The sequence below is a fragment of the Plecotus auritus genome (genome assembly GCF_963455305.1).
Source record: "Plecotus auritus genome assembly, chromosome: 1".
Classification (NCBI taxonomy): Eukaryota; Metazoa; Chordata; class Mammalia; order Chiroptera; family Vespertilionidae; genus Plecotus; species Plecotus auritus.
The window spans coordinates 93,892,560-93,907,130 of NC_137770.1; the positions used below are offsets into that span (position 1 = coordinate 93,892,560).

A 14,571-nucleotide genomic window follows, 5' to 3' on the forward strand; every position below is an offset into this window, starting at 1 on the left:
AGGGGCTTCCTGGAAAAGAGAAGCAAGACAGCTGGAAGACAAATAAAAATGACTGGCTAGTGGCAAAGTCCATTCTCATCAGAATGCTGGTTCAGTTATTCAGTTCAGATTTTTGGCAAGTGATGCAGATTCTTTTTCAGAAAATGTTGATTGATTGCACAGTTGCACCCACTTCATTTGCAAACCTTCATTATCTCTTTTCCCTTTCCTCTCTCCGTCTGCATTTAGAAGGGGAGGAGCCGTGTATAATTCCACAAAGCAATTTTTGTGAATAAACCAACTAACTGGCGGTTGCTTTCAGTCTCGCAGCCCCACATGGAATACAAGTGTCTGCTTTAGTTGTGTATTCTCTCTTGACTGACTCTCTTGCATTCATTCGAGTATTCATTTGATTACTCACTCATTCATTCAAGGGATCATTTGTTCAGTCCCATTAAGTGCTAGCCTGGAACTGGATCTCCGTAGATGCTAGGCTCTTATCTAAAGCTAGAGTTCTTAACCTGAGTTTGACCGATGGGTTTCAGAGGCCCTTTTGAATGTCGTAAGTATATATAGAAAGTTTTGTGTTTAAACATTTTCTTAGGAAGATGGTTTGCTTAAACAGCTGTTATTCAAAGAAAGAGACATGTTAAGAACCAGATAGAGAGAGGCTTGAGCTGAACCTTGAATCTAAGTAATTGATCTTCTAAATTAGGTTTTATTTTCTCCTTGATATGTTTCAGAAGTGATGGTGGTGGCTGAGTGTGAGAGTATACAGGGTAGGGCACAAGTAGATTTACAGTTGTTCATATGGAAACCAATGCAATGATAAATAAATAGTAATACAAGAATAAACTCTGTTCTGCATACTCACAACTGTAAACCTGCTTTTGTCCCATCCTGTATGCCTGTGTGTTCTTAATTCTAGGTCTGACGGTCTTGTCAGCCTATTTACTAATCTTGACTCTTCAAATAGTGCTCATCTTTCTAATTTAGTTTCTGATTCTGCCTAAATCACAGCCTCTGTCGGTCCCCAGTTGGCAGATGGCAGTGGTGCTGAAGACCTTGATCTGCTGGTATAGCAAGACCTAGCCCCACTCAGATACCACGCTCATGAATAGGCTTCTGTTTATATGAAATCAGAAGGAAGATGGTGGTTGTAAGACCTGATTGTAGTTTACAGTGATGGTAGCTGTGTACGTTTACCTAATTAGGTTACTCTGAGGCATGCAGCATCTTTAAAAGAAGGCCAGTTACTGCTGGAGAGGGCATGAGTGAATCCTTCAGAAGAAAACACAGTGAGCAGTTGCTGACACTTAGTGGATTGCTGGCTCTGTGCCCAACTGTGTGTGAAATGTTTGCACTGGTTTGAGGCCCTGATTGCAGTTGGCCTGCAGGACTTGTGGTGACACCTCACCAGTAGATTTCATATCATGCTGCAGGGAAGGTAGAAACGAGGGACAACAGAGAGCAACAACATATCCCTGATATTTTAGGAAATAAATCTTAACTATTTATAATATTTAGGAAAAATAGTCCTGAAATGCCTATTAAAACTGGGATAAAGATGGTGATTTAGAAAAGTCATCTTTGGCCCAGCCTCTGCTTTCCATAACAAGGAGGAGAGGGCCAATGTACTGAGCACTCCGTGGACTAGCAGGGTGCGCTAGTGTTCATTTACTCATGAATACTAATTGCACTTCTGTGATGTGGGCCCTCTTCTAACGGCCAAGGTTTCAGCAGCTCACAAGCAGATCCCTTTGGCTTATGCAGGTCTCCTGCTAGTGGAGCAGAGGCACTATGTGAATAGGTTTGGGAAGGAAAATCAGAGCAGAGCAGATGTCACATGTCCTCACAACAGTTCCAGGAGACATTGACCCTTTTGATAGAATGAGAAATTGAAGTCCATAGATCCTAATGAGTCTAAGACCACCCAGCTCATTAGAGATAAATGGAGGATTTAAAACTTGGTTGTTCTGACTCTAGAACCCTAATCCTTTTTTCTGTGCACAACTGCGCCCCCATTAGTGAGCCTCCTACTATTGAACTCTCCCTGCACACAGAGGGCATGCAGTGTCTTGGGAGGGAATCAGATGTCCTGCAATAAAGAACCCGAGTCACCACAGTCTTATTCCTACCTCCGAGGGGATGTGGCAGGCCGTTGGGTGACTGAGCTGCCTGACACAATGCCAGGCTGGGTGCTGTGACATATTTGTGCCTTCCAGGGGCTTTGATGAAAGTGGCGGTGTTGAAGTTGCACAGGACATCAACTTACAAAATTAGGATTTTTAGACAGAGCCTACACCTCTGTCCTCCTGGGTATAACCAGTAGCTGTTAAGCTGTGGTATCAAGCATCAAGACAGTGCTGTGTTCATGGAGGAAGCCAGCCTTGCAAGCATTGGTAGGAGTGTGGCGATTCATTGGTGTTGCAGCTTAAGGAAAAGCAAGGTGGAGTGGGCACAGTGAGGAAGCTTGGACCTTGCAATTGCAGCGGTGTTAATGTGCACCTGTCCTTACCTTCCTGTCCCCGGTGGATTCCAGGGTCATGACCACCACGGTTCACTGTCTATGTGACCTCACTCCCCCACTCCTCAGTTCTAGCAGTACCGCTATTCTGGGGTCTTTCCGGCCTCCACGCTCTCTGCCCTCATCCTGCATGGAGGGTTTAGAGTTGCACATACATTGCATTTCTTCACCTGCTGTGTGTCAGTCTCCCCACTGGATGCTGATCTCTGGAGAGTTGGCATGGTGCCTTTTCATTGTCACATCCTCCGACAGTGACCAGCACAGAGTAGAGGCTCAGAAGATATTTTCATGGTTATGTTTAGCTTTCTCCTACAGACATAAAAAAGCATCTAGAAATGAAGTGGGAGCCTGGCTTACCTCTGTAACACCTAGAGCAATGAGGTTAATATATTTCACTTTCTGTGTTCACTAAATTTTGGATGAATAAATGTAATACCATGGTCTGAGCTTTGGAAACTTATCAGAGTGACTTTTCAAGCAGAGCATTGCATCCTTTGGGCCAACACCCCACTGCTTCATAAAACTGTTTATGTTGATTATTCTTTCAGCAGAAAGAAAATTAATGAGCACATTTATGTGGCCCCAAAGCAGGCGGTGGAGGGTGGGTAAGAAAGAAAGAGGAAGTGAATATGGCTGAATACATGAATGGGTGAACAGGAGAAAGAAGAGAGAGAGAGAGCAGTATATCTCTCTCCCATATAAACATAAGCTGCTTCCTGCACATCCAGCTTTCTCGGCTCTCTTGTCGTATCAGTGGCCTAGAAAAGCCCGGAGGATGGATGGAGCATTAGGCTGGAAGTAATAAGGTTGTGCCTGACGTACTTCAGTATTTGCAGCAGATGCTACAAATGTCATAACACGAAGCTTTGGGATCATACTTGGAGGAAAAATTCAAGATAACAGATGTGGACCTCTTCCTTTTACCAGGGAGTCCTGAGTGACACCACACAGATCCATTGACAGTCTCCACCCCCTTCCTACGGGGCGGAATCATGCCGCTAACAGCCTGTGTGCTGCGGGGTCAGAGGGCTGATAGCCGGCTGGCAGCACTCAAGAAAAGGCTTTTAAGACAGTTTACAAAATGAAAGTGTAATAATCCTTTTTTTTTTTTTTTTTTGCCCTTACTGAGGGAGCACAGCAAATCTAACCCCCATTAAAAATTTAAACTTTGCAAAACATTTTCAGCATATTAATGCAGAGGTCATTTCTATCAATCAAAGGACAAGTATTAAACTTTGCAAAATTAGTGCCATATTCAAATCCCAAATTTGATGTGTTCTCTCTGTTTTACTCTTTGAGAGCTATGGTCAAAGAGCACTCGGTGTGTTTTTATGAAGTAAGCACATCATTCATGAGAACATGCAGTATTCCTTCTTGACAGACACAGAGTAGATGGAGAGGGAGGTGGTTATTGGAAGAGAAGGACTTTTAATAAGAACAACAAATGAAGAAGAAGCTCACACCATAGCCAGCAGGCTGTACTGAGAGAGCAGAGCATCCTCGTACATCAGACAGAAGTTCAGGCTGCAGGCGCAGGCCGGGTCTGCTGCATGGCTCCCTGGCCTGCTGAACTTTCTAATGCTGGACAGCCTCACCCAGCGGACATTCTCAGTCATCTTTGTGCTTCGAGTCCCCAGCAGAGTGCCTGCCTCATTGTGTGGCTCCATACAATTGTTTGGTGCTGTAGCCCTGAAGCAAGAATTAATTAGTTTATATCTTCTTGCTGAGTTCATGTCAGATAACAATCAAGACTTTGCCACTCAAAGATTCTCCTTTTATAGATGTAGATTCTTCATTCTGTAGACACTTTATAACTGCCTCGCTCATACATCTTTCCCAGACTGAGGGGATGCAATTCATCATACACATAACTCTGCTGGAATCAAAAATGGGTTCATCAAGTCAATTTGTGTTTTCTTACCTTTTATTTACTTGTGTTAAGAAAAAGAGGACATCCTCATTTCATTCACTGTATAGAACGAATTAAATAGTCAATCTAACTCTTGTATCCTAAAGCAATCCATGAAGCCAAGAAACACATTGACAAAAGAATCAGGATTCTTGTTGGACTTTAGTCCTTCAAAAGTGCTCTCTTTTATATACTTGGTTATTTTGAAATGGTTAAGAAACTAAAATTGTGCTGATTAATATCTACCATTTTAAGAAAGTCTCCTTTAGATTTGTAACAGTTACTTTGAAGTATCAGGAAAGTAAACATGTCCTAGTCTGTAGTCCAGTCCTATGGCTGCTCTCCTCCCAATACCTCCTCAAATCTTTGAAGGACCCCCCATCCCCCCGAGGCACCCCTCCCCAACCTTCACCCAGGCTGTGCATCGTGCCTGCGTTTTTCTGAGGCTCCCATCCTCAGAGCTGTTGACAATCAGGGCTTCATCGTTCCCTCTGGTTCTGTCTCGCCAAACAGCAGCTCAGCCCGTTGCCTTAGGAACGTCATTGTCAGGGGAAGTTTGGGTTCTGTCATGAAGAAGGTGTTAATCATCCTAGATGCTACCCATCTAAGGGACATATTATAGTTTCTATAGTAACTACCAGATTGTCCCAGGAAGGATCTCTTCCTCTTTTCCCAGCTACAGATGAAGGAATATCTGCTCTGGTAGCTAGAAACTTCTTTTCTTCTATAGCAAATGAGTCTTTAAGATGGAAACTTTATTCTAAAAAGAAATCCCTGTAATTTGTTGCCCACCATATACACAAAAACATTGTCAAGACGATTACAGTCATGTTTGGGTGCTATTTCTCTTTTAGACAACTCTCATTTTCATGTAGGAAATTATAAAAAGTTTTCAGAAGCCAGGGAGCCTGCACCTGCAGCCTGAACTTGTGTCTGATGTATGAGGATGCTCTGCTCTCTCAGTACAGCCTGCTGGCTATGGTGTGAGCTTCTTCTTTATTTGTTGTTGTTGTTCTTATTCAAAGTCCTTCTCTTCCAATAACCACCTTCCTCTCCATCTCCTCTGTGTCTATCAGGAAGGAATACTGCATGTTCTCATGAATGATGTGCTTACTTCATTAATATGATTTAGTTCTTCAGAAGCTGAGAGCTTGATAAATATGCCTTTGACTAAACAGATCTATTGAATGTTGTATGTCTTCCTCTTAGTTCTTACTGGTTGAAGCCATATGAGAAAGGCAGACATGGTTTCTTTTCCCCAAATTTAGCAATTCATTTGTAAGTATTAATACTTTCACACTCATACCATCCCTAATGCTTTTCCCTAATGTATTCAATCCATACTTAGATTGTGGGAGAAATTTAAATATGTGTTGCATCGAAGAATTTTTGAATCAGCAAAAGACTTCTGAGAGTTTCAATTATTTTATTGGATTAAATACCTCTTTCTGTCTAAATTGGTAGTATACTGTATCAGAGGGTTCTGAAATATGAATTATGATGGTGTATTTTTAAAAATCTACTAAATATACATTTTAAAGTAAACCTGAATTGTACTACTGCTGAACACAGGGGTTTTTCCTTTTTGTATTTATTGGTCACCAGGGATTCAAATGCTTGATGAACAATGCTTGTCCCTATTTTTCTTCTCTGGTCATCAGTCACCCTCCATTTTAAATGGTAAAATCTAATCCTGCCAAAAGTACATTGAAAAGGCAATTATTTGTTTTCATATATTTACGTGATGCTTTGAGGGGAGACCACAGGTTGTGCTGGCAACAGCAGAGTTGCAGTGACAGTGCTGCTGTGGTGGGTAAGCTGGTACCTGGCACTTGTTTTCAGCGTCTCATCTCCATCCCAGCCTGCGGTGTCTGCGGGGTCAAGGTGTGCACAAACAGAGACGTTTAGGGTTGAAAGGATGCAAAGGTGACTGGGGGTACCAAGCAGAGCTGTGAGGACATGCTTCAGAATGAAGATTTGGTCCCATGGTAAATGAAAGAATTGAAAACATAACTTTTATTTTATAGGGAAACCCCTCCCCCCCACATACATACATACATACATACATACATACATACTTCATAAACTTCTAAGGTTCCTGGGGAAACCCCCACCCCCAGCTTCCTTTGCCCAACAGTGAGGGAGACTAATTGAAATACCTTTCTTTTCTTCGGAAAACACTCATTAAGCATTCTATTCTCCACTCCTTCCCAGCCCCTGACTTTGCTTAGCCCAATGCTAAAACCCAGGGAGTGAAGGCTGCGATTCCATTAAGCATGCTCCCTTCCCACAAGCTTCCTGTGGGAACAGAGCCTCTCCCCAGCTGACAGCCTCAGAGGGCAGCCGTCCTGGCCTGAAGCTTGCCTCATTACTAGTGGATATACTTGAAATACTACCTGCAGACCTTTACAGCTACTTTTGCCTATGCCGACATATTGTTCCCCATGGAGGGGACTGGACGATAAAAAGTCTCTAAAACTCTAAAACGGTCTTCCCTATCTGCCAATGGCTACTTTTCCTAATAAAATAATCCATTGGAAATCCTCACAATGTCATGCTCAGCTTCACTGTTAAATATCTTTTTCAAGTGGTCCCTTAAAGGACAAGCACCTTGCTCTCCCTGCCCTTGGTGAGCGGTGTGGGTGAGGAGCTAAGGCAGCGCCGCCCTCTGGAAAGGGGGTGGGGAGGGTTATAACGGAAAAGGGCAGCATGAGACTCAAGTCAAGCGGGGCTCCTGACTTTTCCCCCTTTCATTACTTATGTGTGTCCACTGAGCTGTCCTGCTTCTGTTTTGTAATGGGTTCTTCCGTGGCAAGCTGACCTTTTGGCTGAATAGGTCAAACTCCCATTGAGCGCTAATCCTCAGCCTTCCTGGCTTTTGTGCCTCCCCAAGGGTGACAGCACTGGCTAGGAATATGACTGGGGGTGTGGGGTCTGTTTCCCAAAAGGGGGGTTGTCTTTCACTGCACTGAATTAATTCTCAAAGACTGCCTCACAAGGTTTGCTAGAAGAGTCCAGTCCTAACTATGCAGAAGAGTCTAGATTAGAACATTTGGGCCAACATTGTTGAGGGACAAAACTGATTTCTCACATGCATGTTTAGGTGTGGTTTCCTTCTGTGGCTTCCGCTTTTTCCGTGGGAGAAAGGCCACGGTACAGCCCTAATGAGTCATCAGGTCATTTGAGATTTCTGAGACAACTATGATTCTGTAGTTGATTTTTAAGAACCCTTCCTTTTATATATCTTTTCTATTTAAAATATTCCAAGCCTCTAGGTGTTTTCTTTTTAACCACTGCAAAACATGAAATAATAATGTTGTGGTATTTGTTGATAATGATATGCTGGGCCCAGGTTTCTTTTAAATTGCTTAAAATTTTCTTTTGGACTATTTTTGTTTGTTTGTTTTATAATAAATAACAGTAACTAGCAATTGTAAATATCAACTAGGTCCTCAGTAAATGCCGAATTGAGTTTGAAGTTGAATTACTATATTATCATGGTTCGGTTGTTTTTTCTTTTAACAGTTTGTATAAGCTGTTCAACTTCTGAAACTCTCACATCTCCCTATCAGTAGGTAGAGATGTAATCTTCACAGACAAGCAGTTACATATTCCATTTACTTAGCAATGCCCTGTGTATGTTCTTTTTGGTTAATTTAGTTAGTGTTCTTTAAATTTCAAAAAGTAGTATTTTTTAATTGGACAAACAAATAAATGAAATATATCATTCGGTCAGATGAAACAGTGACCTATTCAGCAGTAATAAATGTGTATTCTGTTTAGACTAGCAAATGGTTTCAGTAACTGAGGAATTCCAAAATCAAAAGACCTGAGAGAGCTTCATAGGCAATGTATTACTTTTCTGAGGATGATGGGCCTACTGAGGAAAATGCCTCTTTAGTTTTGTTGATTCACTAATGGTACTATATAGCCACAATGATATTAACTTGGGGCAACAAAATAACTTTATTTTCATCCTTTCTGAGTTACCAGATTATTGTCTTGATCTCAAAAAGCCAAATGCGATAGGATAAAAAGTACAAGATAAGAAGTACATTTTTAATATCTATTCAGTTACCAATAATGCTGGAGTCAGACCTGGTCTTCTACCAGGGACATAATGGGCTCCTGTTTAACATATTTATGTTGGTTGTAAAATTAGGAACTGTCATTACAGCCCCACATCACCTTCATAAGTGCAAAACATATAAATCACAAGAAATTTCAGTGCCATAAAAATGCCATTGACTAGAATAGCATGAAACCATTTATAAGATACCTGTGTATCAAGCTGGCATGTACAGGGATGCACACTCAGATTTCTAGAGGAATTGAAAGACAAAGAGGAATAACTATGCAGGTAGGACTCATGGATGTAAGACCTGATGAAGACATTTGGGATCCCCAGGTTGACTGCATTTTCTTAAATAAAACCCCTAAATATTTATGCATTTGCAGCATTTACTTAAGGAACAGCCCGAGTCCTACGTGGGGAAAAGGAAGGAAAAGAAAGGCCGTTAGTGGGCGGGTGTGCATAACCCCTGCAGCACCACTGAAGTCAGCTGTGCTTTGGAAGTGAGCGCAGCTGCCCTCTGACACTACTGGGACATGCCTCTTGGGCTTCTAGGAAATCCACACACACCTTACTCTGTGATGTGTTAGCGTCTTCTGTAGGTTGTGACTCTTCCTCTCCTGGTTGCCTCTTAATCCAGTTCTTTGTAGAAAAGTCTGTCTCTAAAGTCAGTCCATTTTCTTTTGTGAGGTGCAATGGTTTATTTTGAATTTTGTAATTGGAAGTCCTGAAATGCCCCTAAATTATGAACTATTAATATGGAGCTTTTTGGATCTCAATTACTGCCTCAAAAACAGAGTGGACACTTTTGAAGTTTTTCAACTCCCTCCTCTCCCTGTTTTTCCCTCCCCCCCAGAATCTTTAAAAAAAGAAAAGACTGCAGATTTTATTCATGTGGGATCATTCACACCAAGCTACCATAATGTGCAATTAACACTCTAGAAACTGAAAACAGTATTCAGCAAGACAGCTGCATTATCAAAGATGCCAAAGGAGTTTTGAAGGGAGTAATGTGCGTGTTAGAATAGGAAATTAATCAGAAACACACACACACACACACACACACAGAGAGAGAGAGAGAGAGAGAGAGAGAGAGAGAGAAGTAATAAGTATATCTGAATATTTAAATTTTTAAAATCTTGTGTCTGTCTATACTAATAAAAATTAACCTTAGGATATGAACCTGATTTTTCTGTTTTAAGATTATTAGTTGTGTGTTTTCCTGAAGCAAATGAAGAAGTTGAAATAGAGATCTCTAAGATCCCTGCCAGCTGGAATATTCTCAGATAATAATCACTCTTCAATTATATTTTATAAATTTTGCCATTGAAACAAAATGCCTCTTTTACTTCTTCTTGCCAGTAATACTGATACTTACCACTCATGCAGTTTTCAAAGTGTCTTTCAGACACTGACTAACACTTGCAGGGGTAAACTGCCTACTTTTGCACAGCACGATAATCACAAGTACATTTATATTATAATCCCTACTAAGCCATGGATGCAACCGACTGACTTAGTAACTGAGATGAAGCACAATTATCCCAGGAGCATTTTGCTGAAAATTTTTTGTAACTAGCTGGAAGTGGGTTTTAGAAGAAAGTGGTGGGGGTAGGGGGCTATTGTATTTTCAATTTATAGTGTCTAAGTTTGAGGGAGCAGAGGTTTGTAGTAACATTTTCAAGAAAAGAGGGAAGACATGGGGAATTTACTTGTTGGAAATAAGGAAAAGATCAGAATTTTTTTCATAAATTACTGTAAACCACAAAGATTTTTATGTTTGAAAACTTACAAAAGATAAGGATCCCCAGAACAGACTTAAAAGCAAATTGTAAGCCCATACAAAAAATTGTGTGCCCATGCAAAAAATTATGTATAGAGAAAACCCTCAATTGTGGATCCCACAAATATCTGGCAGCAAGCTCACCTTTGTTAAGGATAGGGGGCTCCTTGAGTGCAGGTGCCTGTGGGCAACACATGTGGGGTGGGCCAGGAAGAGCAGGACTGACTGTGTGAATGGAGAACAGGAGTATTCCCAGGAAAGCACAGTCCCTGAGCTGGTGAGGCACGTGCGGAGTGCGAGGCCACCTGTGCTTCTCCAAGGTCCTGAAGGAATAGTTACATGTGAGTGTTCAGTAAACAGAAAAATCCAGCCACCCCGAGACACTTAACACTAGTGTAAACAGTCATTAATGAGAGTCTCTTCTCCAACATGTTGTGCTTATTAAATTATGATAAAGTTGTTGCATTAGAACATTAAAAAAAATCCTGCTTGTTTTTTTCTAGCCTAGAGAATAGGAAAAGTTTAGGTTTTAGGTTTTATCTGGGGCAAAAGGCAGTATGTGTGTACTTTAAAAATACCTAAATTGTTTTTTAAAAAGTACTAATTTATCTTAATGGAATGTGAGCTTCAATATAAGGGAAACAGTCCAAGATATTTTTTTTTTTAAAGTCTGGGTGTGGTTTGTTGTTATCTGACTTGGAAAGTCAACTCTGGTTCTGTTTATGCTCAGGCAACTCAGGGCCAAGTTAACACTGCGCTGTGTTTCTTTGAGATGTCATTGTTATAGTAACTAGTGATGTAATTAAAGAAAATTAAGTTGAAGGTATGAATCTGAGCTCCAACTTAATTATTTTCTTTCTTTTCTTTCTTTCTGTTTCTTTTTCGTCTTCCCCCCTTTTCTTTTTTCTTTTTTTCTTTCCTTTTTTTTTCTCTAAGTTATAGGTGCACAGCGAAGGAGAAGCCCCAGTGCACTGGCCATTGAAGTATTTGAAGCACATTTGGGAAGTCACATTTTGCAGGTACCTCTAAGAGAAAAAGAAGCTTGCTTATATCTTACTAAGAAAATTCCATGGGTTTAGTCTTCTATTATTTTTTTAAAATTTCAACTATGTATGTAGCTGGATGTTGGAATTCTGAAATTCTTATGAGTCCATTTTTTTTTTCTTTTTAGAAAGCCATCCTTTGAGAGAATATTAATGAGAAAGGGAGGGCAAGTATTATTTGTAATAATTGAGATGAATTGTGCTATTCGGTTGATGCTCAATGTATAGTAGCTGGCTGTTCCCAGAATGATAGTGTGTGTACTGCATTTGTAAGTGGATATATGTGTGTGTCTTTGGAGCTATATATTGTCTTAGACAGAGCAAACTTTTGTGAAAGCAATGTGACATTTGTATGTGTTGCCAAATTTCAGTTGTTCTTTGCTTGAGTTTGCATTCATAAGTGCTTCAAATCTTAATGTCTGTCTCTCCCCCCAATTAATTTTCTCAGGGTGAAATCTTAAAGCTTATTTTTAGTGAAAGGAGACAAACAATAATAATAATTTAATTTTGATAATGAATTTCATGACAGATAAATGTGAGGGTGACTAAATGGACCTGCAGTTAGATATTTGTCTGAGAGCAGTTTCATGCCAAACTCAGCATCTCAACTGAAAACTTTTTCCTCAAGACTCTGCCATCAATTCAGCACATCCATGAGTAATTGCTCTGCACTATTTCTGCCTCCAAGGTTGGTGTTGCCATAGCCAAAGCTTGCTTTAACTACATAAGATACATTTTGAACATGGAAATACATTTTGAACATGGAATTAGAGAAGCAGACACATTTGGAATATTTAGGCAACTGATTTTTTTTTTTTGGGGGGGGGGATGGTTATGGTCTATTTTTTTAGTTAAAAAAGAAAAGTAAACTCCAAATTCCTATTCAGTCAGAGTTAAAAACATGACTGCTATGGTGATTTTATTTTCTACATAGCCAAAAGTAGTGTTGCATTTAGCATGATTCCTGAAAGCATGTTCTGTAGAAAACTGTCTCCACCAGATTCTCCATGGTTGAATCATAGTGAGTCTTCGAAGTGGTTCCTTGGCCAGTAGCCTCAGCATCACCTGAGACACTTGTTCAAAGGACACGTTCCTGGGCCTCCCTCTGAACCTGCCAAATCAGAATCTTCAGGGTGAAGTCAAGTGATTTGTGATTTTTAACAACCCTTTGAGAAAATGTGATGTTTTATTAGGACTGAGATGTCACAGTTTACATTTCCAAATTTAAGGACCTAAAAAGACTTAACTTGTTTATTTTTGTTTATTCTGATGTTTCTCATTTATCCACTAATATATCTTAAAATCCATGTAACAGATGTTTCTTAAAATACACCTTAGGAGATGCTATTCTATCATGCATATAAATTTTGAATTGCCTTTGCAGTAGATTAGTTTCAGGGCTATAGAAAGGAATTTGCTTTTCAGATCTTCAGATTTTTATTTATCTCTTTCCTGTACACATTTTGTTCAGAATTTCCTTTATAAGCATTATATAAGCCATGATATAATATACATGTATTATAATGTGATTCAGGACAACTCCTATTTATATTCTGAAGTGATCAGTGCATTGACTTAGTCCACGAAAGCATGGTTCAAAGAGCAGCTCCAGATTATTACCCTCTGAATTCTTTCTAGAGCTCGAGTCCAAAGTCCTCAAAAGAGGGTGACTTAGGAACTGCAAGAATTTAAAACACAAAACTTATGAGTTGAATTGAACATATGCTTAAGGTAAATGTGTGGTACAGAATGGCTCCAAAAGCTAGTTCAACATTAGGCTTCGTTGAGAGAGTAGAGGGTCTAGAATGAGGCTGCTGAGCTCTTCTGCTGTCTACCTTGGTCACACCTGACTCAGACAACCCATTTTAAGACAAATATAGGTAGCCAGATGTTACTTAGAGTGAAATAACCCGACTAGTTAGTAAACAAGAAATCATGTTACGTGAGGAGCAGCAAAGGGCGTGGTGAGGTTTAATTTGGAAAACACTTATCTTAAATGGGACATTAACATCCTCTGTTTTTGAAAGCCTCCTCTGTAAACAGAAATGTATATATTCTGTGTGGCTTCAGAGTGTGGAAAAGAGAAATAGGTAAAAATTGAAGAGAGAAAAAATCATCTTCATTAAAAAAGACTTGCAAATAGTGTTGTCCATATTTGGAATAGGTTCAAAGCCTTTGAATTTAAGAAGTATAGGTGGCTTGATAGGGATGCTTTCACAGTAGTGAGGCCTCCAAGCATGACTGCACTAGATGATCCTATAAGGATAACATGGTTTCCATATTTTCCTTCAGGAGGGTCCATGTTTGAGTCTGGTTGAATCAAGGGAAATGGGATCAGCTCTTCCCTTTATGCTGTCCTTCCTTCACTTGCAAATATTGGATAAAAACCTATGTGGTCAACATGGTTTCTAACCTCACAGTCTACCATCATTACCAAAATATTTCAAATACTTTGTAAGAATACAGAATTCACGGCAGTAGGCACGTGGCTGCTGTGCTCAACTAGCTTGCAACCATTTGGGAAAAGATGAGCCAGTAGGCCTCCTAAAGTGAGAGCATCACACTGGTCAAGTACTAAGAGGCTGCATAGCCGGGAGGCTCTGAGTTTGCCACAAACCATCAAAGAAGACTTCTCAAAGTTGTTCTTTAGGTAGAGAACATTGAATAAGATTCTAATCAAAGTAGATGTAAAACATAAAGGCATGGGGACAAGAAGTTGTAGATCTTGTTTGGAAACTGTTAAGGTGTTTAAATTGATGGCTGCTTCACATGCACAGGGGCGCACATAAGAGATAAAGATGGAGAAGCTATCTGAGCCATATTATGGCAGGCCTAGTGAACCAAGCCAGGATGCTCTACCCATTGATGAGCTCATGAAGAAAGCTTTTGTACAAGAGATAAGGATTTGTTTTATTTCCAGAGTTATCAAAATATGGTATCTAGAGAGTCTTTGAGTTGTGAGAGGCTAAAATAGAAACCATTTAGGAAATTATTACAACAGTCCAAGATTCCAAATGAAGATTTTTCTCCAAGATATAGTCTCTATGAATGGAGAGTCAGGCATGGAATTGAGATTGAATTATTAGATGTGAAAGGCTAGGGGATGACAGGAATTAATAATGACCACAGGTTTTCTAGATTGGTAACCAGCTGTCTGTACCCTTATCTGAGAGAAGTTGAATGGGATATTTTCTTAAATAGCCACTTGATAAATGTAAGCAGTTGGAAACCTCGTCTGATTCTCTAGAACAAGATAAA

The 14,571-nt window shown here is 40.1% G+C and overlaps 1 protein-coding gene across 17 annotated transcripts in view; it reads left to right on the top strand.

Annotated features, from left to right (window-relative positions):
- Positions 1-14,571, top strand: part of NPAS3 (neuronal PAS domain protein 3) — a 914,130-nt gene that overhangs the window by 440,543 nt on the left and 459,016 nt on the right. For 9 of the 17 annotated variants that reach the window (XM_080673292.1, XM_080673302.1, XM_080673304.1 and 6 more), the window contains one exon: positions 11,207-11,289. In XM_080673292.1, the coding sequence (XP_080529418.1) occupies positions 11,207-11,289 (83 nt within the window). The remainder of the gene's footprint in view (positions 1-11,206; positions 11,290-14,571) is intronic. The other 8 variants (XM_080673301.1, XM_080673303.1, XM_080673305.1 and 5 more) reach the window with 1 other exon arrangement.